Source organism: Pelodiscus sinensis, chromosome 19 (genome assembly GCF_052426305.1).
Source record: "Pelodiscus sinensis isolate ZL-2025 chromosome 19, ASM5242630v1, whole genome shotgun sequence".
Lineage (NCBI taxonomy): Eukaryota > Metazoa > Chordata > Testudines > Trionychidae > Pelodiscus > Pelodiscus sinensis.
The window spans coordinates 14,159,219-14,181,711 of NC_143070.1; the positions used below are offsets into that span (position 1 = coordinate 14,159,219).

Sequence of the window (22,493 nt, forward strand, 5' to 3'; positions counted from 1 at the left end):
TTTGTCCACATATTTATTCTGCTGATACCATTATTGGACCTAACCAAGTGAGTTATAAGATCAAGAACACATATTCCTGCGCATCCAGAAATATAATCTACGCTATCATGTGCCAAAAGTGTCCGTCTGCTATGTACATTGGACAAACATCTCAGACACTTCGCCAAAGGATTAATGCCCACAAAACAGATATCAGACAAGATCACAAAGAGAAAACAGTTTCTTGCCATTTTAACCAGAAAGGACACTCTCTCAATGACTTAACCACCTGCATTCTGCTACAAAGACCTTTTACATCTGCACTTGAAAGGGAATCCTCTGAACTGTCATTCATGTTAAAATTCGACACTCTCCAAAGAGGATTGAACAAACACTTGAACTATCTTACCCATTATCAAGATAGCTTTCCCAATTATCACCTCTAATACCATTAACTCACAAACATCCCACTCTCCCCACCTCTAATATCGTCAATTCACAGACACTTACCTTCCTTCCTCCCCCCCCAGCATCCCCCTCCTGTTCTGAAATGTGATTTGTCCTTTTCATATGTGTTCATTTTTTTTAACTGTATCCTTTGATATATATGGTTGTGACTATTTTCTTCCACTATTTGATCTGAGGAAGTGGGTCTGGCCCACTAAAGCTCATCATCTAATAACCATCTTGTTAGTCTTTAAAGTGCTACATTGTCCTGCATTTTGCTTCAGCTACCCCAGACTAACACGGCTACATTTCTATCACTTTCCTAGAGTAGACACGGTCTCTGGGCGCACTGGCTCCGCAGTCGCTGCACTCTGGGTAAACCACCATGGCTAGAGGTGTAGAGCTTGCTGGGCTCTGGCCCCAGCACTGGGGGCAGTGTGGATACCGTGGGGTAGCATTGCTCATGACTGGCCCCCGGTGCCCTTCCCCCCCAGGGACCTGCGAGGAGGGTGGTTTTCAATTCTTTCATATTCTGGCATTAGAACAGTGGGAGGGGAGGGAGTTGGCTGGGCTGGGCCGGGCCGCGATGCAGGAGGGGGGTTTGGCCCTGGGGTAGGCGCACGCAGGGGTTGGCCGTGCTGCGGGAGGGGTTGGCTGTGCTGTGCCGTGCGAGGGAGGTTTGTCCAAGGGGCAGGTGCCCATGGGGGTTGGCCGCGCTGCAGGAGAGGGGAAGGGGGAGATGGGATGGGCTGTGCTGTGGAAGGGGGGTTTGGCCCCGGGGCAGGCACACGCAGGGTTTCCCTGCACGGCGGGGGGGAGGGGTCGGGCCCAGAGGAGGCATGTGCTGGCTTCACTCTTTGGGGGGGTGGGGAGAATCCTGAGAGGAGGCAGATGCAGGGGACTCTCTGCTGCCACTGGCACCCTGTCCCCTGTCCCCACTCCCCTCTCACCAGACCCCCCTCCCCTGACCCCAGCCACAGAACTCTGTCCCCATTCCCGTCTCCACTCACTGAACTCTGTCCCCACTGGCACCCTGTCCCCTGCTGCAGAACCCTGTCCTCTGCCCTCCCAGCACCCTGTTCCCTCTCCCCTGCCCCCAGCCGCAGAATTTTGTCCCCACAAAAAGTATAATTGTAAATGCTTCATTTGACGTTTAAATAGCATGAATAAAAAACAGACCATTTATTTCATAACTATAAACACGTGATTTTAATTTTATACATTGCATAATTTAAAAATAAACAGTTTATCAGAGTGGGTAAGGAAGGGCTGGGTATAGCAAGTGATGGACAGGAGGAAAATAGAAAGGGCGGGGCTTCAAGGAAGGGGCGGGGCAGTAGATCTTCGCCTGTTCTGAGATTTAAAAAGTGATCTTCAGTGTAAAAAGGTTGGAGACCACTGGTCTAGACAGTACTGGAGTCCAGCCATGAGGGCAGAGGCCTGGACTCGATGACCTCTCGAGGTCCCTTCCAGTCCTAGTATTCTATGATTCTAAGAACACTTGTACAAAAGAGGTCTTGCACAAAAAGCGTGCAGTGTAGACATAGCCTCATTGTACAAGAAATAAGGGAAGTCAGAGGAAGAGAGCTTTATTTTGACATAAGTGCTGTGTAGACATTCGCAATTTCAAAATCAGAAACACAATTGACACAGCTCACTTTTTGTAATTTATTTCGAGTTAATCCCTGCTGAGGAGATGCATCCTAACAGGGTCCAAGCAAGAGCTGGATAAATTCACGGGGGTTAGACCCTTCACTACCTATTAGCCAGGATGGGTAGGGATGGTGACCCTGGACTCTGTTTGGCAGGGGCTGGGAATGGGCGAGAGGGGAGGGATCACGTGAGAATTCCCTGTTTTGTTCACTCCCTCTGGGGCACCTGACATTGGCTACTGTGGGCCGACAGGACACTGGGCTGGATGGGCCTTTGGTCTGACTCCATATGGCCACTCTTATGTTCTTATGTCCTTAAAGAGCCCCCCCCCCCCCCCGCTGCACCCAAGTGTGTCTGCATTGATACATACGTAGCAGCTCAGGTGTCCCCAGTACCTGAATCCAGTCGTGAGTTCATAGAGAATCTGAGTCCTTGGCTGTGTCTACACTGACCACATAACCCGTAATAGCTATGGAAATGAGAGAAGTCAGAATAGGGAAATGCGCGGGGGATTTAAATATCCCCTGCGGGATTTAAATAAACATGGCCACCGCTTTTTTCCGGCTTGGGGAAAAGCCGGAAAAGAGCGTCCAGACTGGCGCAATCCTCCGGAATAAAGCCCTATTCCGGAGGATCTCTTGCAAGTAGGAATAAGAGATCCTCTGGAATAGGGCTTTATTCCGGAGGATCACGCCAGTCTGGACACTCTTTTCCGGCTTTTCCCCAAGCCGGAAAAAAGCGGCGGCCATGTTTATTTAAATCCCGCGGGGGATATTTAAATCCCCCCGCGCATTTCCCTATTCTGACTTCGCTCATTTCCATAGCTATTACGGATTATGTGGCCAGTGTAGACACAGCCCTTGGGGGTGTCTATACTTGCAGCCTAATTTACACTAGGGAGGCTAATGTAGGCATTTGGAATTGCAAATCAAGCCCGGGATTTAAATATCCTGTGCTTGATTTGCATGTTCCTGGCCAGGCGCCATTTTTTGAAATTTACAAGCCTGGACTAACTGCCCGCGTCTACACGTGGCAGGGAAACGGGCGTTCAAAATAAATCCCTAAATCGAACTACCTGTTACTCCTTCTGCAATGAAGGCCTAGAAACCCTCCCCCCAAGAATGTGCTCAAGGACCCCAAGATTGGGCCAGGGAATGGGCCTCTGATTTGGTCCCATTGTTTGTCCTGATTTTATCCCTTCCCCTCTGGCTGTCCCAATGGACCCAGATCTCTGCAAATCGCCTCCTACTGCTGCAGAGCTTCCAGCTTCTCCCCAACGCAGATTGGTTAATTCTGTGTCCTGCCACACTCACCTTTGCCTCTCCCCAGCCCAGCCCCCACCTCCACCTGTCCCCAGCCTGGCTGTTAGTTCTGCCCCTTCCCAGCCCCCACCTCAGCCCTTCAGGCTTGTCTGCTCCCTGGGGCTGAAGTAGGTTTCTTCCACCTCCCTTCTCTGGATCTGCAGGGAGGAAAGGGAAGGAGCTTTCAGGGATCTAAGGGTATGTCTACTCTACAAAGTTAATTCGAACTAACAGCCGTTAGTTCGAATTATCTTTAATAGGCGCTACACATACAAACCACTAGTTCAAACTTAATTCGAGCTAGTGGAGCACTTAATTCGAACTAGGTAAACCTCATTCCACAAGGACTAACGCCTAGTTCGAATTAAGTAGTTAGAATTAAGGGCTGTGTAGCCACTTAATTCGAACTAGTGGGAGGCTAGCCCTCCCCAGTTTGCCCTGTTGCCACTCTGGCCAAACCAGGGAAACTCGTCTGCCCCCCTCCCGGCCCCGGAGCCCTTAAAGGGGCACAATCTGGCTACAGTGTTTGTGCCAGTTGCAAGTCTGCCAGCACCCAGCCAGCAGACCCTGCACCTGGCATGGGATGAGCCAGCCACCCGCTGCCACCCAGCCCTCCACCTCTTCCCAGGACCAGGCTGGCGGCTCCCAGGAGCCTGCCCAGGGCCACAAGAGGCAGGCGCCCACCTGGTCAAGTGCGGAGATCGTGGACCTCATTGAGGTTTGGGGGGAGGCCTCCAAATGTCCACAATCTCCACACTAGCCACAGGAACACGGCCGTCTACAGCCACATGGCTGCCAGCCTGGCCACCAGAGGCCACCAGCGCAGCCGGGAGCAGGTCCGCTGTAAAATCAAGGACCTGCGGCAGGCCTACTCCAGGGCATGCCAATCAGGAGCCGACCCAGAGACCTGCCCCCACTTTGAGGCCCTGGACATCATCCTGGGGGCTCACGCCGTCCATGCTCCCCGAGTGGTGATCGACCCCAGGGCAGAAGGACCCGTCCCGGACACCGAGGAGGAGGAGAAGGAGGAGCAGGAGGACACAGAGACCCAGGAGCCTGCAGAGAGCCTGCCCAGGACCCAGGACCCAGGACCCCGGAGGCACCCCACAGAGCACATCGCCTGTGTCATCCCAGGCCGGGGAGGGCTCCACATGTGAGTGCCATCATGCTCCCCTTATGTGTACGGGAGGGGTGGGGGGAGAGGGAGTACAAGGACTGTGCACCTGGGCCTTGCCCACCATGGAACAACAGCTGGGTGTCATGCAGGGGCCCTGACCTTGCAGAGGGGGGCTGGGTTTCACCCACCTTGTCCCCAGGGAGAATTGACCGCTGCTCGTTTCACCACAGCTGCACCACCTGGGACTGCAGGGCACACCAACCCGCCTGCAGCAGCCGCCCGCGCCCGGGCCAGCAGGAGAGCCAGGAACGAGGACTACCAGCGGCGGCACCTGCGGTTCCTGGATCACCAGCTCCGCACCCAGGACCACTGGGTCTGGGAGGACCTACGGCTGCGGCAGCAGAGTGGAGGCACTGGAGGAGCAGGGCCGTGCCCTCAGAGGCCACCTCCAGACCCTGGTGGACAGGTTCCTGCCTCCTCCTGCACCGACCCCTGCGGCTACCCCAGCTCTCGCTCCTCCTCCCACCTCTCCTCCCCCTCCTGCTTCCTCCGCACACCCCGTCTCTCCTGCCCCACCCACTCCCTCCTGATACCCCCGCCCCCACAGTGCTGCGAGACCAGAGAACCAGCAGGACCCCCAAGCCTGAGCTTTCCCTTCCCTTCCTCCCCTTCCACCCCTTTCCAGCTCCCTGTACACCCGTGCGTCGTGTGCCTTGCCTGACCAGCCCACATTAATGTCCGTGAACTGTCCTCGGTGGTCACACATGGCCTGCAGGACGGAGAAGTACCCCTTTCGGTTGACGTACTGGGAGGCCTGGTGCTCCGGGGCACGGATGGGGATGTGTGTCCCGTTGATGGCCCCCCCCCCCCCCGCAGTTGGGGAAGCTGAGGGCGTCGAATCCCCGGATGACGGCGTCCGGGTCGGCGAGGCGGACCACCCTGCAGAGCAGCACCTGGTTGATGGCCTTGACCACCTGCAGAGAGACACAGCAAACCACGAATCACTGAGGCGCCCTGGTGGCTGGGAGTGTTCATGCCCTGGCACTGCCCTGTGCCCCACTCCCGGAAGCAACCCCCCCGAGCGGCGTGTAGTACGGCCGGGACAGACCGACCCCTCCGGTGCAGGGCACTTTCACATCCTCTCCCCCTCCCCCATTTTACCTGGGGCGGCCCATCCCCTCCTTGCAGTTCCCCCCCGGCCCAGTGGCTGGTGGGTGCCGTACCTGCATGAGCACTGTTCAGACGGTGAATCTCCCCATGCTGAACTGGTTCCCGATGGATCGGTAGCTGTCCGGCGTGGAGCGCTTCCAGAGGGCGATGGCCACATGCTTCTGGAGGGGGATGGCGGGCCTCATTGGAGTGTCCCGTCGCTGCAGAGCAGGGGCGAGCCACTCGCAGAGCTCCGGGAAGGTGTCTCTCTTCATCCTGAAGTTCTGGGTCCACTGTTGGTCTCCCCAGCGGTCCAGGACGATGAGGTCCCACCAGTCGCTGCTGGTGTCCAGACGCCAGATGCGGTGGGGCACGCTGGTGTCCGGGCACTACTGCGGCTCCTCCACGGCCCCCAGGGAGGCCAGGTGGAGAGGTAGGGGGCTGACATGCACCAGGTGGTGCCAGGCAGCCTCCAGCCATTGCTGGCAGGCTTGCAGCAGCAGGTCCAAAACCTGCACCAGAAAGCCCAGGGCGAGCTCTAGCTCCATGTTGCTAACTGCGGCAGCGACCCCAAAGGGAACCACTGACACAGACGGGCACAGAGACAAACACTTTGCTGTCTCTCGGCGAGGTAGGCAAGCAAGCGGAAAAGCTGAGAACCGGCTGTCCAGGGGGGAGTCCCTTTAAGCACGAGCCTCAGACAGCAGCCACACAAAGCAACTACTGACCTGATGCCCTGCCAGAACCCATTTCAGCTGCCCTTAAGTTCGCCCTAGTGTCCAATCAGTGTGGACACGCTAGTTCGAATTAGCAAAACGCTAATTCGAACTAGTTTTTAAGTCTAGCTGCCTTAATTCGAATTAGCTTAGTTCGAATTAGCGCTGTCGTGTGGACATACCCATAGATATGAGGAGCCAGGGGCTGGGTACTGGGGAGTTCTCCAGGGTCACAGAGACTGGGGTGTGTGAGGCTAGAGGGGCTAGTGACAGGGAGACAGATGGAGCTCGATGTTTCTGTCCCACAACCAGATCCAGGGTCGGATTCTCTCCCCAGGGAGGGAGCCCGGCGGAAAAGTGAAGATCAGGGTCTCGGCACCAGCATTGATAAATGTCACCTGCCCCTGGTCACAGTCCAGACAAACCCGGATCCTGCTGGGGGGGCTCAAGGACAGAGGAGTGCGAAGGTCAGTGAGAGGCCTGAATTGATCCCACCACCGCTGAACAGCCCAGATCCCGCCCTTGGGGCTCAGGCTGATCCCTCCCTTTCTGCTCACAGACTCTCTGGCCACCCCCACAGCCCAGTATTGCCCATCCCCCACCCCCACCTCCACCTCCCAGTAATGTCTCCCTGAGGTGAAGCCCTCGCGGCCCAGCACGCAGCGCTCAGTGTCAAATCTCTCCGGGGTGTCGGGCAGTGGCTGTTTTGTCTCTCCCCATCTCACACATTTCCCATCCTCTGACAAGACGAACTGAGGATGTGCTGTGTCTGGATCCAGAGTCACGTTGGCTGGGGGGAGAGAATCAGAGTGTGAGGGGCAGAGCTCGGCCCTGGGGGGGGGTCGATGGCGTCAGGGACAGAATCTGCCCCAGCTGGGCAGTGACTCAGAGACTCTCCTGCCTCCAGGGGGTGCCCGGCTCTGAGTGGGGAGGAGCCCTGAGGTCTCGGCCCAGCCCAAGGGGCAGCTCACTCCCCGGCAGTGATCAGAGGGGCCCTGTAAAGGAGTCAAGCCGTGCTCCCCATCAAAGGGCTACTGTCGCCCATTTTTATCGTTCACACCGGGCAAACCGGGACCCCTCAACACAATCCGCGGCGAGAACCCAGCCGCCCCAAGTCCTTCTCAGAGCGCTGGACGCACGAGGGTGCCTTTTCAGCCGGCGGAGTAGGTGGGTTCGGGCCCGCCCCCTCTCCGAACCCCGGCCCAGGGCCCTGAAGGCAGGGACTTCCAGTCCCTCCCCAGTGGATGGGGGTGGTGCCCCAAAACACACCTGCTCACGGGCTCCACGACCCTGCCCTGGGCCGCTTCCTACTTCGTCCTTCCCGGGGGCCAGTCCCCTCCGCGTGCCCTTGCCTCACCTCTGCTCCTCGACTCCCCGTCCTCCACTCTCCCTCTGCTGCGGTGCCAGATGCAGTTTTAAATCCTCCACCAGCCCTGCTCCCTGACGTCATCTCCTCTGCGTCGCCCGGCAGTCCCCCTCCCCCCGTGACGTCAGCCGCCGGTGCCTCGCTAGTCCCTCCTCTCGGGGTGTTTCCCGGAGGCACCCCTTGCTCCCTGCTGCTAGCCGCGCCGAACCCAGACCTGCAGTTAGGCTCAGAGTCCCCACGGTGCGCGGACTGTCCCCCCAGCGCGTCCTCCCGCTCTCGCCTCTGTCACCCTGAGTGCAGGGTGGGAGCGCCCCGTCACAGGCCCTGACACTGGGGATCTGCCCCCCTCTCCCTGGGCCGGGGACAAGCGACTCTGGGCCGGGGACCCCAGAGGGACGGGATGGAAACTGCCTGATCAGGGCTGGCTGAATCCAGGCCCTGCCCTCGGCTGGGCCCCTCCCCATTGAAATGTCCCTGGGTCCCAGCTGCCTCTGGGCAGGGTTTGTGATTCCCCCCGTGACACGTCTCCCCCGCACGGCACGTCTGGGCTCGGCTCCTTTCCCACCGCCCTGGGGCTCTGGGATCATGCGGGGGGGAGGAGAGGAAAAGGGGAACAGGACCAGAGCTCTGCTCTCAGCAGCTCCCCAGCTGCCCCTGTCTGTGCCCCGTGCCCTGGAGTCTGATCCGTCCCTTCCCCCGGCAGAGCAGGGACCCTCCCATGGACTCTTGGGTCCTCTGCCGGGGGCAGGAGAAAGAGCAACGTCCCTGAGTGCCCCAGAGTCCATGCTGGGCACAGCCCCATAGTCACTGGTGGGGGAGGGAGAGAAAGTCCCCTCTTGGACCCCCACCCACTCTCTGCTGTGCCAGAGAACAAGGGGAGCCTAAGGCCAAGATCTGTGAAGGAGGCCAAGCCAAGCTAAGTCACGTCAAGCATGCAGGAGGAAGAGACACAGCCAGGAGGGAGGAACAAGGGGGCTGTCCTGAAGGGGAGCGGGTAGAGACCACTGACTGGAACCACATTGGATGGGATGGAAAAGGAGATCAAGGGGAGGGCTACATGGCTGGGACCAGGTTGCTGCCGGCACCACCTGGCAGACGAGTTGCGACCTTATGGCATCTTTGAACTGCAGCTGCTGGTGCTGATGCCCTGAAATCTCAGGCCCCAGCCTGCTGCCACCGTGATGGCAAAGGAGGCGCATTGTCACATGGGAGGGGACATCTGAACACTCACAAGCCATTAAGATCAATTACCTTCTCCTGTAGGAAATGCAAATTTTCTCCAGCCTGAAATCAAGCAGAGAAACCCAGCTGAGAGTGATGGGAGCAAATGCTCTCTCTCAGGGACAGCAAACCACAGCGCATGGGCCCCGCCTGTCCTGCCAACTCTTCTATCCGGCCCTGAGCTGCGCCCTCAGCCCCCTCTTTTTCTTACCCTCCCACACAGTCCCCACTCCTCATGCCACCTGCCCTGGGCTCCCACAGCTATGAGCAGAGAGCTGGGGGAGGGGTTGGATAGGGGGCAGGAATCGGGGGGGTGGGGTGGTCTGGAGAAAGGTGCAATGGGGGTTGGATTGGGGTGAGGAGTCCTAGGGGGGCAGTAAGGACCTGGAGAACAGGTGGGGGGAGGGTCAGATGGGGCAAGGCCTGAGCCATGCCTGGCTGTTTCCTTCCTTCCGTGGCCCTCCCTACAGTTTCTGTACCCTGATGTGACCTCAGGGCAAAAAGTTCTCTCACCCTTGCTACATACACAGGATTCAACATCCTACAGATTGACACAGCAAGTAAGTTGTAAGTTACAAATTTTACTAGGCTATGTCTAGATTGCCCGCAGTTTGCCTGAAAGAAGATATGCAAATTAGGTGCAAATTTGTTTTTTCAAAAAAAAAAAAAAAATCCCAGTCTAGATGGGTTATTGCACACAAAAACCCTGTGGCGGCACAGGGAATTGGTATGCAGCCATTTCAGGTTTGTTAGCAGTGAAGCAAGAGTCAAGCTAACTAACCCTAACAACAGATCTCACCTCTCGCTTCTCACCTAGTTTTAGGAGATAAGGATAGAATGCTGACTCTGGCAGAGACCTTTCATAGATTTTCATAGATTTTAAGGTCAGAAGGGACCATTATGATCATCTAGTCTGACCCCCTGCACAGTGCGGGCCACAGAATCTCACCCACCCTCTCCTAAAATAATCCTCTCACCTATATTTAATCCTCTCACCTATAGATAAGGATCATCTGGGTGGAACTAAAATAACTGTTAGCCATTGGTGTTTGTAATGGGAAGGAGATTAATTGTTTCTTGTTATTATATGTAATGGACAGTATATAAACTACTTCATAATTGCTTGTATTCGAAGATCTGCCTTGGGGGTGGTGGTGGGGGTGGTGGGAGGGGAGCTCCTGCTCCCCCACCCCCATCGGAATCAGTTTTTCCCTTGCTGCAGCTCATAATAAAACTGCCTTTGGCTACTTGTTGCTTACAAAACACAGAGTGAAGGCTTGTTTTCTTCCACAACCCCCTTTTCTGAAAGAACCCTTATTCCTCAAAAAATGAGGTTTACAGGGTTCTTCCGAAAAAGGTCATTTTTGTGTAACACCCTGCGCCGTATCTAGACTACTTTTTGGAAGTCAGAAGTTACAAGTTTTACTAGAAATGTCAAATAAATAAATCAGAAAAAAAATGAGAGCTACACAAACATTGCACGAGCCTTGCGGTTGGGTTGTTTTGTATTTCAAACATCTCCATTGCCTGTGGAATTAGTCCTATTAAGTTACAATCAAACTTTACCTAAAAACATGTTACATTTGCAAACAAGCCAAGAAAACCTATTGAAAGCAACTTCCTGCTCTTGTTGAGATCAATGACACCTGCCACTGAATCCTGTGGCTAGAGGGGTTATTCTAAAAAAATGTACAAGTATACGGGGCCAGGGTTTCTTAGATTAATCTTTGTGCACTTGCTTTTTCTTTGATTACTCATCATAGAACCTCCCCCTCTCAGAACTGTTCATCTATCTTGACCAAAAGATGATTCGCATCATGTTATTTCATTTGATTTAATTGAATTTTCAGAACTAAGTTAAGGCTCAACTTCTATTTCTATTCAAATAGCAGTACATTTTAGTAGCTCAGAATACTCTCTCAAATGACCTATTGGCGTGAGAATTCTCCTGCTTACTCTGAGGCCACCATTCGTTTTTAAAGTTATATTATAAACATGACACAAACCCAACAAAACCAACCCCTGACGGAACAAGCGCCTTGGTGAGGACACACCTTAGCACAACAGGGTTTACATGTAGGGAGAAGGCAAATGACACTTACTGAGTTCTGCTGCCTGGTTCTCTAAAAAAAACAAAAACAAAACAAAACAAATGAATCAATGATTAGTGGGTGGGTGGGGGGGGTTCTCCTTCCAGGATCTACATGCAGGGTGGGGTTTCCAACACTGCCTAAGTGACAAGGGCGCAGGAGTCCCGATGTCCCTACATCACTTAGGCAGCTTTGGAAATCCCACTTGCCAAGGGTCAGACACACGATGGCTGAAATTGGTCTGTGCTGGGCAGGGCTAATGCAAGACCCCCTGTACCACTCAGTGCCTGCGCAGGCAGAGTGGCTGTGAGCCAGGGCCCCCTAGTAACTATTGATCTTGTCTGAAAGTCTATACAGTTGTCTGTGTGTGTGTCTTTATAAAGCATATGCTAACTGCTTCTCTACTATCTTCTTAATAGACACGGTGTGTTGCCTTCTCTCCTGAAAAATAACAAAGGGAGACCAGAAACAGACGGGAGTGACCCTGGAGAATGTGGAGAGGGAAGACGGAGCAGGATGCAGATACCTGCTGTGATCTGGGTCTCTGGTACGGCCCAATCGCCTAATGTCTTCTCCCTTCAATCCCATCCCCCCTGCGTGTCCATAAGTGCCAACCACCCGGCCGGCTTCACTTGGGACAAGCCTGTGTCTGGCACAACCCACCCACACAATGAGTGAGGGGGAATGAAACCTCCATAGGCCCAGGCCTGGGCTCCCTGGCTCCTTGCTGTGGCATTGGGTGGGGGAGGCCCAGCTGGCGCAATAGGCCCTGCTGCAAAGGTGGGTGGGGATGGTCCAGAGCAGTGGACTGAGCTTTTCACCCCGTCCTCCAGCGCTGCCGTCAGGTCCTGGGGAGTCGTGCCCTGAGCCTGCAGCCTGGGGCTGCTGCCGACGATCAGCCCACGGACAGAGGGGAACCTCAGTGGCATTTCCAGCCCTGCGCTGTGGGGGTGGGGCAGTTCTAAGCTCCCGTCATGCCAGGCCAAGTGTCAGATCTGGCCCTATGCGCGCGGCTTTGACGGAAATCCCTTGTGAATGTCCCTGCATTTCCTGCTCCAACATTTACCTTTGATTCTGAAGAGATAAACACTCAGGGCAAAGGAGCCCAGCAAAACCACCAGGGTCATTCCCAGAGACACCATCCAGGGATTCACCTTAGGGAAAAAGGGATCTGAAAAACACAAGCCCAGAGGCACCCACATTACTCAGTAAGCAGGGACAGAGCTCGGATGACTCCGCTGTGTGTAAGGCCACCCCCGTGGGACCAGTCTTACAGAAAGGAGGGAATATGGCCCCATCGGCACGGCACCAAACACTTCAAACCAACCAATAGAGCCACCACACTTGTGCATTGGTGTATAAGTGAGCCTGGCTTGGCATGCAATGAAAGACAGCGCTCTCTGGTATGTCTACACTGCAGGGGTTTTTTGAAAAAATGGCCATTTTTCCAAAAAAACCGGCCATTTTTCCAAAAAAAACTTCACTTACATTCATGCTGCAATCATGTTCAGAAAAAAACTGAAAAGAACAGAGGGGTTTTTCCGACATTGGTAAACCTCTTTCTACGAGGAAGAAGCCTTTTTGGGAAAGAGCTCTTTTGCAAAAAAGCGTGTGTGGATGGGGAAGAGGGAGTTCTTTCGGAAGAAGAGGAAAGAGGAAAAAGCACAGGTGGCCTGGTGGCCACTCCGCTACCAGGCTGACATGTAAGAGAAAGTCTGTTCAGTGTGGACGCTATCTGTCAAAAAAGCAGATCGCTTTTTCAATGCACTTTTACTCTCTTTTGGAAGAAGTTTTGTCAGAAGATCTCTTGTGGAAAAACTTTTTCCAAAAGAAGCCTGCAGTCTAGACAGCCTCCCTCCAGTCCCAGGGGCAGTGGGATGGGACTTGTGAACTCTGCAGTGGGAACCTAGACAAGCCCTTTCCCCTCTCTGTGGCTCCATTTCCTGGCCAGTCTTTCTGGTGTGCTGATTTTTTAGACACTTTTTCTTTGTAGCAGGCACTGACTGTTACTCTATGGTTTTGAGCAGAGCACAGCACAGCGGGGCTACTGTCTCATAGGAGCTATCTAACACAGGAACAGCTGCTAGTAACAGGTCTGAGTGTTCAGCGTTAAAGTCTCTGATCACCCGGTGTTATGCCAGGGAGCACAAGGCTGTCAGTGTTAAAGAACACTCAGAAACTACCAGGTTGTCTGAAAACAACAGCTTGTAGATCCACTATTTCCCCCCATAATCTGTCAACGAATCATAATCACAATTCATCCCAACCACTGTGCGGGAAGCGATTCATGATTTGTGGTTCTCACCTTAAACCTCAGGTCTAAACCCTTTCTTCAGCCCACAAAAGCTCAGGATCCCATCTCCATGTTTTGTTAGTCTTTAAAGTGCTACCAGACCATTGGTTGTTATTTAAGTTTTTCCTGTCACATAGCTCCCCCCGATGCTTTTCTGCAACAGAAAACATCTCTGACAGCGGAGCTGTGCGAGTTGGGGTTGGGACATTTTATTCTGACCAAAGCTCGACTGCAGTCACAGTTATACTGGAAAACCAGCACTCACACGCCTGTATAGGTTATGTCGGTGTGGGTATCTGGCAGAAGACAGACCAGTGTTTCTCAACCAGGGGTACAAGCACCCTAGGGGTACTTGAGAGAAGTCTGAGGGTACGTCAACAACTGAAATTTGGAGAAAACTAAATTTTTGTTTTAAGTTTTACAGCGCTTTATTATTTTTGTACTTTTTACACCCAAAAATTTCATCGCCCGCCTGGCTACGATTAAGTTGTTGAAACAAATGTGTTGTAATGGTAGAAAAAAATTGTGTGTGTCTGAAAACTGTCGATACTGGGGGTAATTATAATTTTTTTTTAAAAGAAAGGGGTGCGTTATAAAAAAGGTTGAGAAACACTGAGACAGACTAGCAAAAGTACAGCTTAGTATTGCTGCGTCCACAGCAGTGTTCCCAGTAAGCTGTGTGCTTGGGCAGCCACTAGGGAGAGTTTCAGATGCCACCAAACTGATTAGCAGAGTGCACAGAACACCCTCTGCCAGCAGGATGTGTTTCTACTGGCGGTGTACATTTGCACATTCCATTGGTGCACATAACATTTATTCTGCACATGAATGGAAAATATAGACAGAACACTGGCCCACACTAGATGTTTTGCAGGTAGCATTGTATTGGCCAAATCTTCTTAGTGTAAACAAGACTTAAATTATGTATGTGCAGAAAAAAAAAAAGTCACACCATTACCTAACTAGGTTTGAGGAAGGAAGGGAGGGAGTGTTTTTTCTAAAAAAACGCACTGTATTTAATCTGATGAGTTTAGGTTGTTGTCTTTCTTGTTTTTCTGTTGCTGCTCAGTGTGTGGGTTTTGATGGTCACTGACCTGATATATAAGATAATGCTGATTCCTTTTCTTGGCTGAGGAGGGTGTTCCTGACCAAACAGGACAAGTTCCGATTTGAATTTTTCATTATAATGGCAGAAGTTTCTGTTTCATACAGTCCATTGGCTTCTTGGGAATTTGTGAGAGAGGCTGAAGGAAAGGCCTGTCCATTCAAATCTCTCCATATCACCTCAGGCTCTGGGTACCACCCAGCTGACCGGCACACCACTCGGATCCCTCCATCCTGGTAATCCTCAATAGACATATGAGGAGCAGAGCCTGAAGCTAGAGACAAATGTGTAAATCCATGTTGGTTTTTGCACACACTGAGCCTAGAGAATAAGAAATTAAACTTCCCCTTTATTCTCAAATACCGATGGACTCAGGGAAGTAGATGAGCAAGTAACTAATTATTTCATGGAGGGGATGGAAAGCTTTTTCCTCAATATTGTTCCCTCCCAAGATCCACACAGACATGCCATTTTTGGACTATAGGAAATTCTTTAATTGAACATTTAATTTAGCACTAGGGGTATGTCTACACTGCCACCGTAGTTCGAAATAGGGTGGCTAATGTAGGCATTCGAACTTGCAAATGAAGCCCGGGATTTAAATATCCCAGGCTTTATTTGCATGTTCCCGGGCGCTGCCATTTTTAAATGCCCTGTACTTCGAACTACCTGCCCGCGGTTACACACTATGAGATTCCATTTTCTCCAGCGCTCATGGACTCAGGGAAATAGATGAATAAGCAACTAATTATTTCATGGAGGGGATGGAAAGCTTTCTCCTCAGTATTGTTCCATCCAAAAATCCACACAGACATGCCATTTTGAGACCATTGGAAACCCTTTAATTGATCCTTTAATTCAGCACTAACAGATTTTGTAAAAAAAACCTGAGAAAAATCAAGCTTGTATTTCAAATGTGCCTTCAGGTGAAACGTCACTGCCTAGATTATAGAAGCTCTTCTACCTGGCCCTGTAACTACAGAACTAAAGCAGAAGGGGAAAAATATCTGGACACCTACTAGAGCATAATCATCTGACTGATTAAAATGAATAAATAGCCTCAGGGACACACGAGAGTCTCTATGGGCGGTGAGGTGTGGGGCAAAGGAAATGAGGGTGGGGCTGGGGAGAAACTCAGGTACGCCTGCTACTCTGGGTCCCGACCTAGGGATCCTCTGGCAGCTGCCTTGCCCTGCCCTGTACTCCCCTCTACTGCCTCTCGTTCCCTGGGCCACCTCCCCTGTGGTCTTTTGCACCTCCTGGCCTTGTAGCAAGGCCACTGTCAGGCAGGGATCTCCAGCCCCCCTAAACCTGTCCAGCCCTGCTCTACTGACGGTGCCTTCTCCAAGGGAACCACACCCTGCCCCTTCCTTGGCCAGGGCCTCACTGACTCTCTCTGTGGGGCAGCTCTCTCTCTATAGGGCTGTCCCATCAAGCTGCACCCTGCTCGGCTCTTTAAAAGCCCTCCCCAATAGGCCAGGGCTCTGCCCAGGCTCCCCCAGCCTCCATTGACCCTTCCCAGCCAGTATGGGGCTGTTGCCCCCCCACTGAAGGGCATTTGCATATTTGGCCAATTATCTCAGGAAACAAAAAATCATTCCTGGGCATTAGATTTAACCATGTGACTATGGGAAATCAGGTTTCGTGTCTCTGTTTTGGCCCATTTACCACACCCAGAAAGCGTAAGGTGGAAGAGTGAGATGAGTCTTGATGAAGAAGGTGTAATAATTCAGGGGCACTTTCTTCAATTTGGTACAAGTAAGTGAGTCACCTCAGCAACAGACCGTGGGTAAAATGCTCACATTCAATTCAGTCGGCGCCATTCCCCAAGGGTATGTCTACACTACCCCGCTAGTTCGAACTAGGAGGGTAATGTAGGCATACCGCACTTGCAAATGAAGCCCGGGATTTGAATTTCCCGGGCTTCACTTGCATAAGCGGGGAGCCGCCATTTTTAAAACCCCGCTGGTTCGAACCCCGTGCAGCGTGGCTACACGGGGCTCGAACTAGGTAGTTCGGAATAGGAATCCTAGTTCGAACTACCTAGTTCGAGCCCCGTGTAGCCGCACTGCACGGGGTTCGAACCAGCAGGGTTTTAAAAATGGCGGCTCCCCGCTTATGCAAGTGAAGCCCGGGAAATTCAAATCCCGGGCTTCATTTGCAAGTGCGGTATGCATACATTACCCCGCTAGTTCAAACTAGGAGGGTACTGTAGACATACCCCAGGAGACGTACAGACACACGCTACTGACCTGCCACCTTTAGTTCCAGTTGCGCTTCTTCATAAAAGGCGCCATCTTGAACAAAACAGCTGTACTGCCCCTCGTCAGAAAGCCTGACATGGAGAATTTTCAAGGCAACTTTCCCCTGGGTCAGACCATCTTTCAAGAGCTCTGTCCTCCGCTGGTATTCCGGCATCTGCTGCTCGTACTGGTCCTTTCTATCGCTATAGCGATGGACAAATGAGGAGCGTTCAGACCGGAACCAAGTCACCTCCATGTTCTCAGTGCTCATCCTGGGGGTCAGCTGACAGGGTAACACGATCTCCTCCCCCACCACGGCCGTGACAGGCCGGTCAGGTCCCACCACTGTAAATTGTGCTGTGGAATGTCCCAGGAGAGAAGGGAGAAAAGCTCAGAGAGAAGATCTTGTCCATTCAGTCAGTGGCACACACAAAACCGGTCCTGTTTGCTGTAGTTTGTATTCCCTGGAGATACTGAGAAGAGACCCGGCACAAGGAGATGCCACCATCCAATGGGCTTTACAGGCCAGGCTAAAGAGAGACCCCAGCTGAGAGAGCTAATATCAGAGAGAAGATTCTGCCACCTTGAATGTGGCCACCACCAGAGCAAGTGTCTGACCCACAGCATCCCTGTGGCACAGCCAGGAGCAGGGTGATGGGATTTCCTTTAACATTCCCCATTTTTTACTTATTCTTTTGTTAATGGGTTGCTGATTTATAATGGATCTTTGCTCTGAGCTGTACGCACGGCTCAGTGAGTCAGGGAAGTGCCCAGTGCAGAGACAGCACCCGGAGTGAGGGCAACTTATCCCCTCCCTTAGATTTAGTCCTGCAGGAACCCTGGACCCAGCCTTGCCACATGGGAAAGTGGAAGTGGAGCCACATGGGAAAGTGAACTCGAGGTCAGGGAGGCCGCTGGGGCTGTGTCGTGCGGACACTCGCTTTGTTATTTCGAAATAAGGGGAGTTGTTTTGCAATAACTCCCCAGTGTAGACATGCCCTGAGTAAAGACGTTGGAACGAGGACTCAGATCGTATCACTAGACCATTTCACCCGGGTAGTACAGAAGCCAGGAGCGTTCCACAGTAGCAGGACCATCCCCTCACTTACACTGAGCTTGCTGTGTTACGTTTACACGCTGTGGGTACAGCTACACCGCATGCTTCATTCGAAATAGTGCGTCTACACTGCAGGGAAGCCTCAAAACTAGTCTGAGGCAGACTCATAGAGGTGCTACCTCAATTTAGAGCCCCAGGAGGCACTGGAGAGGAATAACTTCGAATGGCCGTGATGAGGGGCTATTTTGAAAAAGCAGCAGTGGAGCATCTACACACGCCTTATTTCAAAATAGCTATTGTGGAAGAGGCATTATTGCTCATGGAATGAGATTTACAGATTTTGGAATAAGCCTCCCATAATTTTGAAATTATTTTGAAATGTGCAGATGCCTGCATTGTTATTTTGAAATAACAGTGCGGTGTAGACACACCCTGTGAAATTCCACTGACTCAGTTGTGCATGTTGTTAAGACACTTCTGGGACTTAAACAAATCCTCTAAGAAACAGCAGCATCCAGCGCAGGGTCCTACCTGATTCCATGCTGTGGACATAAGTCAGGAAGAAAACAAGAAAACCAGGCAGAGGGGAGCTAGCTCTGGTGCTGTGGCAGATGGAGGGAACCTTCATCTTCCCTGAAACTTGATCTAGACAATAGGAAGGAGAAAACAAAATCTTACCACAGTGAGCAGGACACTGATCAACATTAAGGCCAAGTCTACACCAGCAAGTTACTGTGCAGTAAATCAGCCCCCGGCGCTGTGATGTTCAAGGTGTTCACACAGGCAAGGCACTTACAAATCCCTTATTTCAAAATAACGGGCCACTTATTTTGAAATATGGACTTCTGCTTTCCTCAGGGAATAGTGTTAATTTTGAAATAGCGATTTCAAAATAGCACTAGTGTGGACACTCCAGTGCCATTATTTTAAAATAACTGCTCCCCAGAGGAATTTGAACTAATTACTCCTCAGGGCTTCCCGGAGCTCTCAGTCAGGGTAGCACATTTTCATTAACGGAGCCTGCCATGGACTATTTTTGAGGCTTCCCTGTACAGGGCGTCCCCACTTTACGTCTCCCCAGTATACATCGGTTCCGCACTAATGTCGTTGACCCTTGTAGGAACAGTTGCGCTATTCATCCTCCCATTCCCCACTCTTACATCGTGCAGAAAAAAAGAGACCAACTCGTACAAATGGAAGTCAGCCACGGGGGAAAAATATCCCCGCTTTACATTATTTTGCTCCATATCCCCGTGTTTTGGAACATATCTTGGGTGTATAACGGGATGCCCTGAAGTGGGAACTATTTTGATGTTGTAAAATCGGAAGTTATTAAGTCAGATTTTGTGATTTTGAAATCATTTCCTAGTGTAGACACGGTCTCTGGGTGCACTAACTCTGCAATCACTGCACTCTGCCACATGCAACAGCCTCCTTCCCCTCCCCTCCAGTAGGGTAGGTAGGGCAGCTGAGCTAGCTTCCGGGGGCGCCCGGCCCCTTCCTTTCCACCTACCCTCTCCCCACCCCCCCCCATGAGACCACCTCTGCTATGTGGGATCTTGGTCTGGCGGCACCATCTCCTCCTCCTCCGGGCTGCCACGAGACCTGGGCTGCCACGGGGTGGGGCATGCTTGGGTTGGCAGGTTCAGCAGAGGCCACCTGTGGTGCTATTTTTTAATACCCAAGTCCCAGTCCCCGCGGGCGATTCTAGCTCCAGCTGGAGTCAAGTGGCAGCCACACGATGTGTGTTCCAGCTGGGTCAGCCTCACCGGAATGGGTCTCCTAAATTTGCTGCTTAACTCCAGCTGGTGCCAGGCAGCCTGTTGTGACCGAGATCATAGTACTAAAACTAGCACCATGGGCAGCCTCTGCTCCAGTCTCAGCATGCAGTTCCACACTGGGAGCAGCTGGGACCGAGACTGCAGTAATAGCATCACAGCCCCAGGGCTGGTCAACAACATTTTGGCCCTCTGAGGTGGGGAGCTCAAATGATGCCCCCCCATGTACCCTTTTCTCCTGCCCTTCCCACTCCCCTCAGCCCTTTGTGGACCTGCCCACCTCCTCTGCACTATCCCTTCTCTTCCCCCTCTGCCCTCTCCTCCTCTAGCCCCACTCTGATCAGCTGTAGCTACCCATCCTCATCCCCTGTCCTAACACCTTCCTCTACCCAGTGCTCTTCTCTGGTGCCCATCCCTCTCCTCCAGTGTCCTTCTATTTCACCCCCACAATCCACTGGCACCTGCATCTTCCCTTACCCTGCACCTTCCTGTTACCTCCCTCTTCCCTCACCTCCTGCCCTCCTTGTCCCCTTTCTCCCTGGTGCCCACCCCCTCACCACCCTCTGCCCCAGTTCTCCTCATGACCCTCTGCGCCCTCACACATGACTTGCTCCATTCCCTACCTTCCTCACACCCACCCCTCCTTTCAACCCCTCTTCTCTGGGCACCCACTCCTCCCCTTCTCTCTTCCTCCCTCTTGCCTCCATTGTCCCTCCCCTTTCCTCTATTAGCATCATGTTGTCTCCTCCCTTCTCTCCTCCCCCCTGCCCTTTTCCTAATTGTCTCCTCTTGCTCCCCTTGCATTTGTCTGTCCTCCATGCTGCCCCTTGGTGCCTGCCCCTTTATTCTCCTGCCCTGCCTCCCTCCCCTTGGCACAAGCCCCTTCCTCTCCTTGCCCCCCTTCCCCTTCCCCTTCTCTCACCTTCTGCCTTCCATGTGCAAAGAAGTTTGTGAGGCTGGAGCCAGGCTGCACAAGGCTGGGCTTACCATGAGGCAAACATGATCACCATAGGTATAGTCTGGTCTTGTATTGTCTGCAGGGGCACTTGGACCCCTTCTACAGCAGGATGCTCAAAGCCAGTGAAACTGCCCCCAAACTTTTTACCTCACCCCTCTTCCTCTCTGTCCATGCCCCCAAACTACATTTTGCTTCTAGGATTTATTAATACTTATTTTTCAATGAAATTGATGCTACATGGAAAAAAACTTAATTGAGAACACCTACTGGAAAAGAATACAAATATTTATTCGCTTTATCCTCTCTCAAAGGACAAAAGGGAGCAAAATGAAAACTGAAAGAAAGAAAAACCCAAAATATTTCGAGTTCAACAACACGATTCAAATCAAACCAAACCATAACATGCCATTTCCCAGCCAACGCTACAATTTTTGAAGAGCTGGCCACCTTCCTCAGGTTTCCTCGGGATATTGCAACTTCAGTGGCTTGTCACACAGGAGGAAACGATCCGTTTCACGATGTCTAATACATTTCCCTGTGTCAGTGTAGCCCGGAGTCCCCACTCGGTGCCAGCCTTGAGCACAAGATCAGCTTCAGGCACGCGCAGAAGGAACCAGCTGCAGTTTGCTGCCCTGGCTGGTTCCCGGCAGGACTCTATTGGGCTTTACAAACCCAAGAGGATTCACCCCCCCCGGCAAGAGGCGGAAAAGCGCAGCGAGAGCGGGCGGGAAACGAGACTTCGCGCAGCGAGGGGCCTGACTCCGCAGTCTCGGGCGGGGTTTGTCGCAGGCGGCCCCGGGGAACAGGAGCGGGCGCCCTGCTCTGAACAACACGCAAGAGGCAGAATTTCCCAACCCAGCCGGCGGGCAGAGGGACACCCCGGGGCACCCTGTGGAGATGGGGCCGGAGACCTCTCCGAACGGGGCACCCGGGCCGGTCCCGCAGGAGCGGGGCCAATAGTCGCAGGGAGGCTCCCGCCGGGTGTTTCCAACCATCTGCCCGAGCGCCGCGCGCTCCGAGGCTCGACCAGCCCCACTGGGAGCAGCACGTACCGGGCTGGAGCCCCTGGGCGCGGGACGCTCTGCCGGGCGCGGCCGGGCTCCCTGTCCAGGGCCGGGCCCGCTACGTGCCGCCGGGCTGGGCCCCGCTGCTCGGCTCCAGCCGGGGCGCTCCCAGGCCCGCAGGGTCCCCGCGCGGCGTTTGCTCCGGGAGACGTTCGAACCCGGTCACGTGGACAGGCTGGACCCCCTCGCTCCCCCGGGGGCGCAGGCCAAGAAGCGGGGGCGCGGGGCGGAAAGTGAAAGTGGAACCTCCAAACCCCGTCACGTGGGCAGGCTGGACGCCGCCCTGATAGAGACACTCGGGGGCGGTGCCCCCTGCTCGCTGCGCTCAACTCCCGCGGGACGCGCAGCCCCGGTTGCCCCCAGCCACGACCCAGAGGCGCCGATAGCATTTCCAGCCTGTCACGCGGGGAGCCTGGAGACCCCTCTTGAAAGACGCCGCACCCCACGCGTATCTGCACCGACACGTGCTCAGTGTCCCGGGTGCAGGAATCCAGGCGGGATTTCAGTGGGAATCTTCGCCCTGCTTTTGCGGATTATAATAAACCGAATGGCAAACAACCCCGCCCCCAACAACAGCAAAGCAGCCCCTCCTTGTCGTTCCCAAAATCCATTTCCTGCCGAGCTCTCAGAGGGAGAACACACCAGACACCAAAGTGGTGGGAACAGATTGAAGAGAGGAAGTCACTCACCTGGGGCAGTAACCACAGTTCTTCCAGAGGTATGTCCCTGGGAGTGTCAACGACACTGTTGGTGTCCGGTCATCCTGGCACCGTAAATCAGAGTTTTCAGTAATTGGCTGGACCTCGCATGCCTAGTGGGCGCCTCCTGCTGTTCACACCCTTCTGCTCATGGGCATAGCCTAGCTCCCGCTAGAGCCCACCAGAGCATCTGAAAAACACAGTTAAAGAGGAAGACTCCAAAGCAGATGAGGGCGGGTAGTAGAGCACCCACAGGGC

At 53.2% G+C, this 22,493-nt stretch overlaps 1 protein-coding gene across 1 annotated transcript; it reads right to left on the reverse strand.

The window, feature by feature from the left end:
* Positions 1-3,830: 3,830 nt before the first annotated feature.
* Positions 3,831-21,870, reverse strand: LOC102462155 (butyrophilin subfamily 1 member A1-like). Its single transcript, XM_075914143.2, has 9 exons — positions 21,526-21,870; positions 18,269-18,382; positions 16,690-17,037; positions 14,427-14,711; positions 12,106-12,210; positions 11,052-11,072; positions 8,980-9,012; positions 5,721-7,152; positions 3,831-5,471 (listed from the first exon to the last, which is right to left on the reverse strand). The coding sequence occupies exons 2-8, from the start codon at positions 18,363-18,365 to the stop codon at positions 6,626-6,628; spliced, it is 1,416 nt and encodes a 471-aa protein (XP_075770258.2). The 5' UTR covers positions 18,366-18,382; positions 21,526-21,870; the 3' UTR covers positions 3,831-5,471; positions 5,721-6,625.
* Between the last annotated feature and the right edge of the window lie 623 nt (positions 21,871-22,493).